Source organism: Rissa tridactyla, chromosome 1, assembly GCF_028500815.1.
Source record: "Rissa tridactyla isolate bRisTri1 chromosome 1, bRisTri1.patW.cur.20221130, whole genome shotgun sequence".
In the NCBI taxonomy this organism is placed as follows: Eukaryota; Metazoa; Chordata; class Aves; order Charadriiformes; family Laridae; genus Rissa; species Rissa tridactyla.
Window position 1 is genome coordinate 89063693 of NC_071466.1, and position 16509 is coordinate 89080201.

General features: G+C 39.2%; 1 protein-coding gene across 1 annotated transcript in view; it reads left to right on the forward strand.

Annotated features, from left to right (window-relative positions):
• The window catches only part of PHEX (phosphate regulating endopeptidase X-linked), a 104671-nt gene that overhangs the window by 77056 nt on the left and 11106 nt on the right, over positions 1-16509 (forward strand). The window contains exons 15-16 of the mRNA XM_054212651.1: positions 1726-1784; positions 13314-13368. Of these exons, the coding sequence (XP_054068626.1) occupies positions 1726-1784; positions 13314-13368 (114 nt within the window). The remainder of the gene's footprint in view (positions 1-1725; positions 1785-13313; positions 13369-16509) is intronic.

Consider the following 16509-nt stretch of genomic DNA (forward strand, 5'->3'; position numbering starts at 1 on the left):
CGCCCAGAGCTACTGCTAAGCCCGGAGAGCAGGGGTCACGGCACAAGTGGCTGGCTTGCATCCTTCAGAACAGTTCAGCTGACTGCTGCTGTGAACAAACATGAAATTGAGATGTAGTTAATTAAGTCCCCTAATTTTTTTTGTATCCCCTCACCATAAGCATTCTTTCTTCAGTTTTCCATTATCTCACTATATTACCTCTAACATTTAATCCCTGTTATAGAGGAAGCAGAAAACATATCAGAAGACAACCTCCCCCTGCTCCTCCCCTTCAGAATCTCCTAGGTAAACAAAACAGGGAGAGTTATCGGTGTCAATTAGAGCCTATAATGCGATGGATGGTTAAGATATTTACATGACGTCACCCTTTGCTTTCATTGGTTAGTTTTTCTAGTTGCTGCATTGTAAAACAAGCCACTCAGCTTTGAAGATGGGAGAAGCAGATAAATGTATTGATAAAAGACAGAATGCTGCCATTCTAAAACTCTCCGCTTCGTTGCATGGTTTACATGAGGACATCAGTTGCCAGAAAAACAGTCAGGATCTGCAGATAACTCGTTCGATGGTGCTATTTTAAAGCACAGATCGTGTATGTGTCACTGACATCACACATTTTCCATCTTCTGGGAGATCTTCCTTTGTCTTATTCTTTGTTTTGCAGCTCCCATTTCTTCTCCTTGAAAGAAACGTACCAAAGCAATTGCATTGCATTCATTTGGCTTAATAAAACTTCCGAGTAATGCATTGCTAAAGACATCAGGGTGTTCCTGTTTGGACATTTATTTGAGTTGCTTCTAATTTATTATGAATTAACGACTAATTCTCGCCACCTTTATTACTTTTCTTTTCTCTCGGTTCTTCTTTACAAAATCATAAAGTGAAATCTTGGACTCACTGAACTCAGAGTTCCATCTGAGGGGATCTGGATCTTGCTGAAGCCAGTTGAGATTTTCCACTCATATGGATGAAACCACTGTCAATACAGATAAGCATAGGCTAAGGAGATTCATAAATCCTATTTGCTATTCAAATCTTAAACATACCTCCAGTATGTATGAGAAATCTAACAATGAGAAGAAATGCTAATATTCCTTTTGAAATTTGTTTTGCCTTGCAAGAGGTCCATTTGTTTACTAGCACACTGGTAGCCGTGTTCATTGTGTAGGGTGCAGAACATGAAGTTGCTTATTTTGAATTGAAGTTTCCAGAAAGCACCCGCCCATGTTGCTGGCATCATCCTAATTGTTCAAGTAGTTGTTCAGCAAAGTGTCTGAAGCCACTTCACTCCTTTCAAAATGCACTCTTCTAATTTCAAGAGGGAGTTTCTCCACACATGGTTGAAAGACACCTAAGAGAGTTTTCACAGCTGCTATCAGTGTTGCAGCCTGCATGGGGTGAAGTTCAGCTCATCAGCATGGCAGACCTCATGAGCACAACAGTCACTTAAAAAATAGGACAGATTAGGAAATAGGAAGCTTAACAAATGCTCCCTTTGAACCTTTGTGGACTGTATGCACTTAAAGTAAAGCTATTAAACAATATATTTCAATGTTCCAGAAAGTGTAGGCAGCATGTGTTGAAATGGAGAAATACTTAAACTTTAATGTATCCTAGGTCTTTCACATTTTTGCTTCTTTCGAGTGAGTTCATTTTTTATCTTTGCTCATTCTATTCGTAAAGATATGTACGTGTACTGACAGCCGATTTCTTTTGCTCTTCCTACAGGTGGTTTACAAGCCCAACTACTGTAAATGCTTTTTATAGTGCATCTACCAACCAGATCAGTGAGTATCTGACTTCTGATCCTCCTTATAAAAGGGGGCCTGTTTGGGAAATGTATGTATCGGGTAATACCTGTACAGTCTGTGTGTTTGTGATTGAAAATCAAAAGCTCAAAGCTGGTAATTCACATGTGAGATATCTTAAGTGAGAGGATAGTTCTGAAAAAGCAAGAGCTCCCACAAATTTGAATTACTGTTGCTTAATGAGTTACCCCGTGTCACCTGAGTTGCAGTAACTGCTTGTGAGTGTTCTCTGTCCATGGCAAATGTTAGCTTAAATTACTTTTATTAAAGCTTAATGTTTCTGTCTTGTTTTCTGTAGCAAAAACATGTGTAGACGTACCTCCACAAATACGCTGTCGCTCTTAAAGTGGTAGCAACTCAGTCCTCTAGTATTAATAAATATGTAGCAATAAACGTGAATAGAAGACAACTGTGAAATAGAGCACAAAACTTAAGAAGTGGTATCCCGCGGATTTGTTCCATACCTCCAAGGACAAGGAGTGGTATCTGCAGTTAACTTAAAATTTGAACCTGTACAGTTGGATGAAAATATCTTGTATGTACAGCACAAACTGTCTTGCACTAATTTTAGTTACTGGTTGTTTTTAGAGACCATAAATTCTGATTTGGAAGCAGATGAGGTAAAAGAGCTGTGTTTTTCAAAGAGTTTGGATGTTTGTTCTCACTTGCTTTAATGGGACTTGCATACGAAATCTCTATCTGGCTTTAAAAGTCTATACCAATATTTCTGTGGATAACAGTGTTATCTTTACCCTGAAACTTCTCTTCGCTGTTTTTAGCTTTGCAAGTTAAATCAGCCATTCTTGTTCTGTGCCATCAGGGCCTGGAAGGCGGCTGCTATAATCTCTATGGTCTCAATCCCCAAAGACAGGTGTGTCAAAAATCACTGAGTGACTCCCCCTTTTTCTCCGAATCTCTTTTGGTCTTTTACAGAGTAGTTTTTGAAACGCATAAAATCTATGTATTCCACTCGAGGGGTTAGAGGAGAGGACCGGTAATATGGGTCTGCTGGTATCTGCTCCTGCTGACTTCTGTAAACAATTTTTGCCTTCAAACTACTCACTTAAATTCTTTTATGTCTAAGTAAGCTCATTTGTAAAATGAGCATGATAATCAAGCAGTTCTTTCGATTAAAATTAGTTGTAGGCCCAGACCTCTCTACCTTAATTAGAGGGCTGCCATCATTAAGCAGCCACATTTTTGTTGATCATCTGAGGGAGCGCTTGAGGCAGACTTCCCTGAGCTGATCACAGCTCCGAGGTGCATGTGAAGCAGGACAGCTGCTTCTCCTGCTGAACAAAGCACCAGCCACCACTGCTGCTTCAGATGTATGGCGTGAACGGAGGAGAAGCTCGGTCAGCATGAAACGAGAAGGGTTGCTGTTGTGTCTTCTTTAATATTGGGCCCTTTCAAGTTTCAGCAGGGTTCAGCTCTCTAACCTTCTCTGCCATGGCACATTAGAGACAGCTGTAACGAGAGACTGGAGTCACTGAAGCTAAGTTTCACGCTCGCTATGTCCTAACGGTGTCACGAAGCAGAAAGATTTCAAAAGTAACCAATCAGTCACGGGGTGTAGCAGCAATTGTATTTTCTACCATAACTGCTGACCAAATCGTGCTGCTGGCATCTGACCTTGAAGTTTGGACAGTGCAGTCCTTTTAGGGCTGTTCTCAGGAGGAAAAGGATTTTGGTGAAGAAAACTTTCTCCTACCTGAAAGAGTGAGTGGTACAAATGTAATCATAGAATCATAGAATGGTTTGGGTTGGAAGGGACCTTAATGATCATCTAGTTCCAACCTCACTGCCAAGCCCTGCAAATCATAGGAGGGAAGATTCAAAGGAAGGCGTGGTACAAACCATTTTCCAGTACTGGCTGGTGGGATTTGCAGGGGAAGAGGCCCCATGAGACGTGGGAGGAACATGCTTGGGTCTGAAGCTGCTGATAAATATTTGTCACATCATGTGTGAATTTCCATTAAAGCTGCTGGGAAAGAACTGCAGTGTGGGAGACTGAGATTGTGAAACCAGGCACATTCGTATTGCGTGATGTATCTTCTGGGCAAATCTCATGCTCAGCAGTTATTACCTTACTGCTTTGCAGCTATGTTTTCAGTAATAATCAATAGAAAGTTTTGTAGGGGCTGGTGATATCTACAAAAACTGTGATCTTTTTAAAGGCCCAGTTAAACAACAGAAAAAAAGTTCTACAAAAGAGAATCATTAGAGAATAAGAAATAAGCATGGAATCTAGTAAGTTAAATGTAAAGTATATATAGCAAGCATATACAATATACAGCAACTATATAGAGTAAGTATATAGCAAACCCACAAAGACTTTGAGGACCAACTTTCTAAGAGCATTAAGAACTGATAATGAAACCTTTTTTCAAACACACTGAAAGAGGTGAGTCTCTAAGCCATAAAAATAAGATAATTCTTTGCATTGGAAGAATTTGGGAAGTTCTTATCCTGGAGCTTTTTCTTATGGGAGGTAAGTCCCAGGAGGTGTTTCAAACTTAGTGTCAACAGAAGGTACTTCAGAAGACATTCACAAAATGGACTGTGACAAATATAAGGACCAGATAATATTCTCTCAGGTATTTCGAAGGGATTTAGACAAGAAATTGACAAAAAAACAGCTTTGATGTATAGCTTATTACTTATAGTGGCCTTAGCACAGGAAGAATAGGTCTGGCAAGTGTCAAATCCTTTTTTTTTTTTTTTTTCCAAAAGAAAATCCAGAGGGATCTGCATAAAAAGTCATTCTAGCTCCTATATGAAGGAAACTGGTCGTGACCACATGGATGAATAAGAGAGAATGAATAAGCATGTGAAATAATGGGGAAGACTCAACGTGACTTGTTTTTTGCTTTTCTTTTAGAGAAAAAACACTCTTTCTTAGTCTATTGGAGTTTTTTGAAATTTGGAAAGTATGCTTGATATGCTATGTTTATTTCCATATAACACTTTTGATGAGGTTCTTTCCCAATGCTATTAACTGGAAGTTGTCATGGGACAAGAAAGAAGGTCCTTTCATAAATTAATGACTGATTAGAGATAAGAAAAGGAGGTAGGAACAAATTACTTGTTTTCAAAATAGTTGGAGTGGTGTGTTATGAGGATCTGTGCCGGTCACTGTATTAGCAAATGATCTGAAAAAGAGGGAGTTCTGTTCTGAACGAAAGAACAGACAGACACAAGCTCAGTCCAGGAGGACAAGTCCTTCTGCTACTGATTGCTGGAAGGTAGAAAGATATGCTAGTAGAAGAATTACCTCACAGATAGATAGGTGCCTGATGCTCTTTCACTACAAATCTACTACTGATCACTGCTGGAAATAAAAGAATGGAGCAGATAGGCTCTTCATCTGCTTGAGTGCCCCTGTGTTTCAGTGGGCAAACTAGATTTCAGTGTGTTCAAGGCCCATCTATTTTTGGTCTTGGTAAATGAGTTTACTTAGAAGGGGAATTTGAGTAATGAGACTATTAAAATGCATAATAGAAATTGTTTCTGGAAAGAAGCTCCTATATTAAGTGGAAAATACTCGGTTCCAAAGTTGGATGTAAAAATTAAGTCCATTCAGTTTGGCAATGGAAATGTACTGTGTGATGTTATCAACATAACCACAGCAACTCCAGACTTGATTAATCACTGAAAGCTTCATGAAAGAACTTAAAGAAAAAGCAACATCAGATCCTTGAAGTACCTGCAGAAGTGGAGGAGAACATGGAGGTCCTGATCGCTTCTGAACTTTAGAAAGATGCTTTTGCTTACTGTGCTCAGAGCACAGGGTGGTCTCTGACATCCTCCTGTTGGAAGAATTACAAATTCTTCTATCTCTGTAGTCTGTATCACTGACATAAGCATTAAACAAGAAATCATTGCAATCTCCACACAAGTCCATGCAATCTTCACACGTGGGCAAGCTGTTAATATTTTTTAACTTGACCACTCTACTTGAAAGAAAAGGTCTTTCTTCACCAAAAAGTGAAAATTAGTAGAGAGTAGAAACTAGATGATTTAGAAAATGTAATAATTTTCTATTTTGGGACAATACAGCAAAATTTGCATATGCAGTAGATTGTAACAAATTTTGCTGCACTTTAGTGCAAACATTCTTATGTTTGCTATTGTTTCATTTCATTTTCATTACTAAACTATTGATAACTTGAACAGCCAACAATTCTGTTAATATCTCCAAAGGAGGAATAATTAGATGTATCAAGGTAAGATGTGCTGCAAAGATCAGTTAAAAAATATGTTACATATAACATATTATACAAGTTTACTCCTGATGTCCTCTTTACATGAGTTCTATTTATTTATTTCCTCTTTTTCCATAATACAAAGTGTCTTAGATTAACAACCATACATGTTTATAATGGTTGTTAATAGTTTTTCAGTCCTAGTTTGGATCATTTTTCAATTTTCTTTGCATTTGCTTGTCAATTTCCCCTCAATTATAAGTACTTAACAAGGACAACAAGTAGATGTCATTGCCTTTAGATTCTAAAAAGGTATCTAAGTACACTTCATATAATCTGAGCATCATGAATACTATCTTTTTAATTATCATCATTGGAACACAAAAACAATTTCTGAAAGGCTCTGTTTATTTTAATGAGCTATAGAGCAGTCAGTAAATATGTGCTGAAAATAGATACAAGCGATGATCAAAGTAGGCTAGCATACTTCTGTTGAAGGAAAGGTTTTCTTTCATTACAGCACTAAAATATTGGCCCTTGAAGATGTTAAGGATAGAAGGGAACTGCCCACTATACATTTGGTGTATTTGATTTTCTGTCCAAGTGTAAATATGTATGGCTCTAGAATATATCAAAAAAGTAATGTTTGTGGGTTGTGAACAGTAATGAAAGGGAGATTCACAGTGAACTGAGGCAAATATAAGCACCACACTCATGAGGTGTAAGCTTGAATAGATGTATTGGATAATTAACTACTGTTGATATTATCTCTGTAAGTTTATACCCATGCTCCTTCGAAGTCATTTGTGCTTGTACTGCAGTTCTCTAGCGAAAGTCAAGAGGCCTCTTTAGAGACTGGCTTCATTACATGTTACAGGAAGAAGATATAATCTAAACCAGAATTTTAAAATTACATTTGAATTAGCATCCGTAGAGAAAACCACAGATGAGAGCTCATATTAAGCAGTAAGTATCATCTTTATAGAAAGCGGCATGCTGATATTGATGCTGGCAGTTTGCTGATGCTGTGAGTTGCAAGGGAGAACTCTTGTCTTGCCAGGAGCCAGGGAAGTGCTGGCAAACAGCACACGGTGCTGTGGCTGGGGAAGAATGAGGGGACTGTGCGTAGGGGCACTTTCTCTTGCCTTAAGAACTAGGCTAATTGGAAGGTTATTGATGAAGTAGTTTCAAGTGCCCCATTAGTTTCCAGGAGGTAAATGAACATAACAGATTTGGACTGAACACTTTCTGAACCCTGTTATTAAGTAAGCTTTAAGTGTTCTTAAATGAGCCCTCATTTTTAATTTTCCCTATTTACCGATGACCAGTATTCTCTTTTATTTAATTACGGTCACAGGTGAGATAATGCATGATCCTTACATCCATTCTTTATTTCTTCTTTCTAAAACTCTCATCTATAAATGTATAAAATAGGAGAATTTTTTTTTTGTAGAATCTAGTGAGTTTTTTTCCTTTAGAAAATAAAGACCAAAATTTTTTAAAAACAGGTATTTTCACAGGTTTCCTAGTCCCTTAGCGCACAGTATTCCTTGGCCCCTCACAAACCATCTCACGTTTCTCCTCACATTGCTCCACTGAGGTTGGGAAATACTGGGTTCTCTCTTTTTCATGAGCAGCAAAGAGGGGAAGGAGAAACTGAGCCAAGAATTGAACTAGAGGATACTAAGTCCTCTGCTTTAAGACCATCACTTCTCTTTATCTCTTAATGAATTAATTCACCACTCCTTGGAAAGTTAAGCTTCATATTCATGCATAGCATGGAACAGTTACTGTGCCTTACACAATTTGTATTTTCTATCCTTACACAATTTATGTTTTCTATCCTCTTTGTCCACATGATAAAACTTGAAATTAAGTGTGGGATTCAGGTCCGTGTTATGACAAGGAGTTTGATCCTAATCATCTACATATAGGTGCTCAAAGCTGTCTTGGATGCTCTATAGCATCCGATATGTTTCCTAACGTCTGGCGTATCTGAGAGAGAACTTGCAGAAGACCCTTGCCCATCGAGAGTGGCAGCTAAAGCCCAAGCAGGACATGCAAAGTCATCTCTAAAGGCACTGGGAAGTGATTCAGTTGTCCAAACAGAAGTCTGTAGAACCATTTTAAACAAATGTATCCTGCCCTTTGTGCTGTTTTCAGATTACTAACCAACACCCTAGTCATCTTCTTGTTTAATTCCTTCTCTAAATTCAATATCCTTTGCTAACTGACCAGCAGTTATTCTTCTGCTTATATATTATCCCTTTAAAAATCTGCACCTGAATTTATTCAATGACACTTGAAAAATGAGTTACAACCTTTAAACACATCTGAGAATTGCCAGTACAACCATTGGCAGAGTACCCTGTATATCATGCAATTTAGCACAGCTGTCTCCCATATCCACTAATTACATACTGGATTCACTAGCCTGTCAGAAGTTGCTTTAAACAAACCAACTAATAATTGGAAATTCTAAATGCACTGACTTGAAATAAGGCTTTACTAGATCTTGTCTTGCCCGGTTAAAAATATCATGCAATGTAACTGAATAATGCAATTAAACTATAGAATTTGAATTCATATTTAGATTTGAACTCCAAATTTCCTCATGATTTGGTGAGCCATCTTATGTGGTTTTAGTTTACTTAGTCTGCATCGTTTCAGTGAACTATCAGATGAAATGTGATTGCTTGTGTCTCCTCGAGGAAGTAACAGTATTACACGGAGTCTCAGGGTGTTCATCTGCAAAATGTGTATAATAATACCATAAAGGTATTAGCTGGTAAACAGATTCATTAATGGTAGTAAAGCCCCTGTAAAAGTGGAAAAAAAAATGTTTCAAATTTGAAATACATTCTAATAAGCTTTATAGCACCTTGCTGTGGAGAAAGGCTGAAAATTGATATAATGGATAAAATGAATCTAGAAATCTTCAATTAAAAGTGCAGGTAGAGTGCTGTCAGAGCTTCAAGATCAGCATAAATTTAGAGTGAAATATTTGAAGTAAGCCAGATGTACTCCACTGCTTGGAATGCCCCTGTCTTCCAGGACTGTAAGGCGAGTAAGAGAAAAGTTCAGCAAAGAGTCACTGTTCAAGGGTCCAGACACAGGGTTTAGGAAAGCCAAAGCCCACCTGGAGATGAATCTGTCGAGGGATGTGAAGGGCACCAAGAACTATTTCTGCAAGTGTAACAGTAGCAGAAGAAAGTCTAGGGAAAACATGGTCCAATGCTGAATGGGGGCAGGGGACCTGGTGACAAATGACATGGAAAAGGCTGAGGTACTCAATGCCTTCACTGCCTCAGTCCTTACTGGTAAGAGTGATTTTCAGGAATCCCAGGCCCTTGAGACCAGCGGGAAAGTCTGGAGCAAGGAGACTTACCCTTAATGGAGGAGGAGGTTAGGGAATATCTAAACAGACTGGGCACAAGTCCATGGGCTCTGGCAGGGTGCACCTATGAGTGCTGAAGGAGCTGGTTGATGTCGTTGAGAGGCCACTCTTGCTTGTCTTTGAAAGATTGTGGTGATTGGGGCAGGTTCCTAAGGACTGGAAATGTCACTCCTATCTTCAAGAAGGAAGTTCCGGGGAGCTTCAAGGTGGTCATTCTCGCATCAGTCCCTGTGTACATGATGGACTAAATTCTGGAAACAGTTTCCTTGAGCAGCCTTCTATGATGAGATGACTACGTCAGTGGATGAGGGGAGAGCAATGAATGTATTCATCCTGACTTTAGCAAGATTTTCAGTACTGTCTCCCATAACATTCTCAAATACAAATTGCTGAAGAATGAGCCAGGCAAGTGGATAGTCAGGTGGATTGATAACTGGTTGAACTGCTGGAGTTAAAGGGCTGTAATCAGAACTGCTGGGCTCTAAAGTATTGTGGTCACTGGCACAAAGTGCAGCTGGAGGAGGATCTAGCCTGGCTGTCCCACCTCGCCACCTGCAAGATGCATGGTTGTAGGGTATCAGTGCTGTTCTGTGACAGCTTGAACTCAGCTGTCCATAGACCTTCAGTGCTCCAGTGGCATGTGAGACCAGTGCCTATCTCAGATTGATGCCGCTCCTATGGCATTGCTCCAAAAGTAGGTAGGTTGTAAGAAGGTAGGCAAGGCAGATTCTGCCAGGTCCTACATAAGGCAGATAGGTTTGTGTGGGGTCTGTAATAAGACAACACAGTTTTCGTTCCATGTGCTGTTGGTGAGTAATGGACTTGAGTGTAGGCTCCAAGTCTGCACTAGCAATAAACGGTTCAGAGAGAGAGGCTTTCAGCACGTATCCCTCTTCTAGAGCTGTGTAGAGGAAGAAAGCAAGAAAAGATGCACTACAGGCTAAATTTATGGTGAAGTGGTAGCTAAAAGTATCTTCTCAGAGCCTGTATCCATTCCTTAAGATGTGAAACTCTCTGAAGTCTGGCTGACTTACTCCTCCAGATCAGTGCTTTGCTTGCTTGAACTCCAGTGGCATATAAATAATCTCATTAGTATTTATTGCTTCTACAGCTTGCTTTGAGCTCTCTGAGTTTTGTTATTAATTCTTTTAGGTACAATATGCCAAGCAAGCAAAAAACAAACTTCACAAGGCAATTGCCTAAATTGAGGGATTCAAAACAGCACAAAATAAGAAACTGTCAGGTGATCTATCTCCTGTTATAATTTCAAGGAAATTCTAGGTGTAGGACATTGTTATCCGTGTTCCCTCCAAGGATGATCTGGTTGATGCTTGCCTGAGAGAGACATATGCATACAGAGGAATGCCCAGTGTTGCCAACACCGATTCTGTTCCTTGTAGTGTTGCAATAGCGGACAAGCACCCTCCCTCATTTAGTGCGAATAAACTCTGGAGAACAGAACACATTTGCTTTACTAGCTGCCCAAGAATCACATTCAAAACTAGATATTTTTTTCTTAAAAAAGAAAAAAAATCCTGTTATGGGTAACACACTCCAGTTCCCTGAGTTTTTCTTTGGTGTATATCAGATTCTAGTGGCTTCTGAGTCTCCTTTGGCCTGAAAATACTTCCTAAGCTTCCCTTAGTGCAATCAAACTACAAAGATGTTTCACACAGCTGCCCAGAGCCGAAACCACTCCTTCAACAAGTTCTGTGCTCAGGCGTGTCTTACCTAAAATGGACCCTGACTTTGAGTAAAGTAATTATCAACCTGTTGTATGGATTCAGGATTGGAGCTTCTTCCAGTTCATTCGCACGACTTGTTCAGTGAAAACTTTATCTCATGGCTTAACTCACATCTGATGGTGTTTCAGCAATGTCCTATGAAGACAGCTTTAGATTATATTTCTTAGATGTATGAGCCTGAGTGAAGGTTTGCACATAGTTTACTGTAAATAACTTATATTGCCTCTACCTGGCAAACAGGCAAGTGCAAAATCACTTACAAGTCTATACCTGGACAAAATAATTGCACCTCCTTACAAGGTTTTGATAGCCTCTTGGTGTGGTGACAGGCACAGAGGATTGTGTGATCCCTAAATGTGATTTGTAGGGCAACTATGCTACTTTGGTTCATACCATCTTCAGTATGGGCTCATTTGTTCATTTTGGCCAGAGTTGCTCTCATCTGCTGTTATGGGGAGAGGATCATTCAGAGTTAGTGGAGTCTAGTGAATCCTTCATTAAATGGTCTCTTTGGCGTGTCTAAAAACCTTTCCAGGGATTCAGTAGTTGGAAGGAACCAAGCAATGCAACTCAGACTGGATTTTCAGCTCTTAACAGTGTACTAACAAGCGATTTTCATCAGGTTGCGTGAGTGTACAATTGTTGAGAGATGTTTAAAAATATATACAGTAAATACTCTTCTGTGTGTGCTGGGAGGCAAAGAGAGATCAGGAAAACTTTGTCCTTGACATTTGTACAATTGTGCTTTGTAGCACTGGAAAAGCAGATGATAACATGCTTGAAACAACAAAGTAGCATCTAGAGAAGTAAGAGAAAAAAGAAATCACTCAGAAAATAAGTTTGAAAAACACACTTTTTATAAATTAGTTGCAAAGAGGTGGTCAAGGCAGCCAGGGAGGAGCAGCAGAAAAAAAGCGGATGGGCAGGCCAGAAGGACCTGCTACTTGCCACATCGTTTGACATGATTTACACTCAGCATATTGTCTTTAAAGGCTTTGTAAGGAAAGGACAAAAAACTTGCCTGGCAATTTATCTCAGATATAAATAATATCTGTCCTATCCATGTCCTATTTATCAACAAAAAACTGAATAGAGTCGGAGTCAAGTGAATGTGGCTTTTGTTTTGATCTGAGTGGCCAGGTGGTGTCTCGAAAAGAGACCCATAAGCAGAAACAAATGTTCCTGGGAAAGTAAGTGAATCGCCCGAGGAAACTGGTTCCTCATTGACAAGGTGATGTCCATGTGAGGTAGCCTTCAAAGCAGGTGTATGCCTGTGCTTTATAGATGGGAATTCCTGACACAAAACATCAAATTCCACATTTGAGCCCACACTTTTCACCAGTGTTTGAAAACTTTGACCATAGGTGTCTGTTTTATTTAGCAGTTCTTGGGGCTGTTAAACTGTTACCACCTTCAGCTCCACTGTCGTGGAGCTGAAATGTCATCCAGGAATTAGAAATAGAGCTGTGACTTTGCACTCAAGAAACAATTTTGGTTCCTATGTGCAACATCAATAGGCCATCACTCACTAGAACAATGTCTCTGCTGACAGGTTTTTGGCAAGTAGTTAGTCTACCAGAAAGGTAGTTCCTGTAGCTAGACTGACTCTACAGCCTTAATAGTCTACAGCTCTTTTTTACCACAGTGCCTACGTATGTTCATTTACCTTTGATTTTCATAGAATATATAGAATTAGGCTTATATTTTATCACTTCCACATGTCTCTTGCTGCACTGAAGCCTCACTAGCCTTAACAGTTTGCTAATTCTTGTTGCATTTTGCCTTTATATTCTCTGTTCACCTGTCAACATCTGAGGGCAATCCAGTAGTTTTGTTCTTTTTCACAGGAAACACTAGGTGTTTATTCACAGGAACACATGCACTTGCACACACAGATGTGCATGTGGCCACTGAAGAAAATAAAGTTTTTGCAGTACAGCACCTTGTTGCCATTGTGATCCTGAAGAGGGGAGGATCTCTGCTTCTTCTCAAACATCCTCTCTACTGCATTCTGAAACTACGACCTGAGGGAAAGCTCCTCTAGCAAAACCTTCTGAAATTAAAAAAAAAAAAGTCACAAAATCCAAATTCATGGGCCTTGTGACCGTTATTCAGCTGTATTGAACTCAGGACCTCACTATTACTGTTTTTGCTATTGCAGGATTCCCAGCAGGAGAACTGCAAAAGCCTTTCTTTTGGGGAACCGAGTATCCTAGGTAAGTACTGGACCAGGGAACTTCTTACACCTGGAAATGAGGAATAACGGGGAAAGGTATTGGAAATACGTATAGACATTAAAGAGAGCATGGAGAAGAAGGCCGCACTGCTGAAGATGACCAATAGGTAGTGCACAGGAATACTGTGTTGTCCTTCTGTAGGGAAAGCTTGGCCCTTGGGCTGTGTGTTCTTCCCTGCTGCATCCTGCTGGCTTTTACAGTTGAAAAACCAGACTTTGAAAACTACTGCTTTGTGTGATAACTTTTCTTACCCTTGGGAGCTGTATGTGTTGCTGTTGTCTTAAACTGGTGACTGATTTCTCACAGGAATTGCTAATTAAGTGCACCTGAGTGGAAGAGTTTCAATGCTATAGCATGCAGATGCAGCAGTGTGCACATCGCAGGTATTAAAAGGAATTGTAAATCAGGTAACCAACACTTCCTGAACAGAACTGAATACCCTGAGAAGCCATTTATTATCAGTTTATTGTTCACTTTCTGCTAATATCTAAGATTAACAGTGGGCCTTCGGCTGTGCCTCTTGAGGTGCACGAGAATATCTCCATGTGCATAAGTGATCACCCATGTGCTACTGTGGCTGAGGAAGAGTAATTATAGGTCACATATATTTAATTTTGAAAAATCACTGCTTTCGTGCAGTTCAATAACTTTCTATTTTAGGACGGGATGAGACCATGAAAACTTTCTGACAGCAGTCTCTGAAAGTTATTTTGCAGTTATATAAAGCCAGTTACTGGTGAAACATATCCTTAATAAATCTTTGTTTAAAATCAAAATTTTAAAACATTTTGGGTTTGCCATCTTCCTATATGGATGTGTCCTTGTAAACAGGAAATTTGGCAATATTTGTAGAGACACATTCAATTTAGGAAGAAATGAATTTGCATTCAAAGAGAATTCTTATGAGCCAGGTGACTTTCTAAGTGGCAATTGGGGATAGAAGTCCTTTCTTGTTAAGGCGAACTTATTTTCTGCTGCGGATATTGCAGACCTGCTTCCAGCTTTGCTTTCTGAAGAGATTTCTCTGTACCCTGACCTTCTGCCATAGTGATAAAATTGTGATCCTTTCAAAGAATTATACTTTGTTCATTTCTCTTCTTTAAAGGTTACCTGAGCTTAAATTGGTTTTGCTTGAGTATGTATCAAAATGAAATTTAGTAAACAAATGTAGCTGTTTTATATCAGACAACAGATTGCTTTTGTCCTTGAAATATTCTGGATCTGTTATTTGTCTGCTTAAAAGAAACAGTACATGGCACTGGAACAGAAAAATCATCAACAAGTCATCAGCACTTGCTGGAAAACTGATTTATCAAATATTTAACATTTAGTGGTGCTTTAATGTCCAGTTCCAGCATAACCACTATAAAACAGCTGCATCTGTTTGCATAAAGGGAAGCTAAGTTATCACTTTCCATCTCAGTAGATGAAATACAATACCATTCAAATGCCATCTTTCATAGTTATGAGTCTTCAATGCCAGACGTATTGAAATTAAGAGACTTCAAACTACCCGAGTCGGTAGCTTCTTTACAGTCCTTTGAGCCTCCCCAGCCTCAGAAACCTCCTCTCTAATGTGGTACCTGCTGGGCTGCACCTAATCTCCTCCCTCTGTGTCTATCCGTGCCCCAGAAGTGAAGAGCATGAACAGAGCTGGGAGCATTTCTGGCAAAAATGTTGTTAAACTGGGCAAAATGCTGCAGGCGGTTCACAAAAGTAAAGGACAAACTTCACCCCATCTTTTGAAGCTGGGGGAAGCCCTAGGAGCACCCAGGCACCAGCCTGTTCTTTTTCCCTGCCACCCATGGTGACCAAGAATCTTAGAGGAAAAATAAGATGTAATTAGTAACGGGGCTTATGGGTTCTTCTTGACCTCTTTACATGTTTTGTCCCATTCTTCTTGTACTTCTCCAGCTGCAAAAGATCCTGTATAACCACTTTACTTCAGATGTGGAAAACAAGTCTAACATAGTACATTTAGTATGGATAATTATCACTATGTGCTACACAAGATTACAAATTTGTCACACAAAAGGATGATATTTCCATTGCTGAAGTGTATAATTTTAACCAGCATTTTTTAGTGAAGGTTTGCAATAGTACTTGGGGAAAAAAAACCCCAAACAAACAGTAGGGAAGATTTTGTCACATGCAAATTACCTTTCAGGAAAGAAAAAAAAAAAAACAAGTGAAGAATTGTCATGGGAGCCAGGGGGAATTAAATCATATAATACTTCTTAGGCATGACTGAGATGAGCAATTAGTGTGCTATGGATCATTAGGTCCAGTAATAACATGTTACTTCAAAACCCTCTGCCTTTCTCCTATTTCAATACAATGTGTTAGAAATACTTTAAGCTACTTCGAAGTATGGCGTCTCGATAATTGAAATAATTAAAATCACAAAGAACAACTTAACAAATGAAAGATGCATTTAGCAGATCACTTTCCCCCTGTGATATCCACTGCATTTGGTATAAAAAAAAAACAAACCCTGAACCTTTCCCTCTTTCATCCCTGTTTTTCCCAAATGCATGTTTGTTTGGATATAATGAGGAAAATATAACTAATTGTCAATCAGGAATACAAAATATTTCTTTCTATTCTGTTTCTCTAGTGCATTAGATCTGTGCAGGTGCAAGGAAATTGTATGACCTTTCTTTTTAAATTGGAAGAGAGGTCTATTTAATGCTTTACAAACTAGAGTCAGCCATTTGCAAGTCTGTTTGTGGCATGCCGGAGAAGAACGGTTGGAGCTGGCATCACAGAAGCCATTTCAGTCTTTGATCTCTTCTTTTTTCGTGACGATGTTAAGAGAATAATTTCACCTATAACTTTGTCCTCTTCTCAGTTAGAATATACCCAATGCAGTCAGCTGAAGGTGACATTTAGGAGCTCGTATGATGCTAATAAGGGATTCGGTTAGAAGAGTGGACCATCACAATGCTGTTTTAGGTTTTATATTGCAGGTTGTTTTTAAACAAGTAGGAGTTTAACATTCAGACTTTCAACAACTTTAAGTCAAAATTGTGCAGGTATGACTTTTAGCCCCATTCCCCCCCTGCCCCCTCCGTTTAAATAAATAATGATCTTTCCTGAGGTAGAAATCTGTTTGATTCT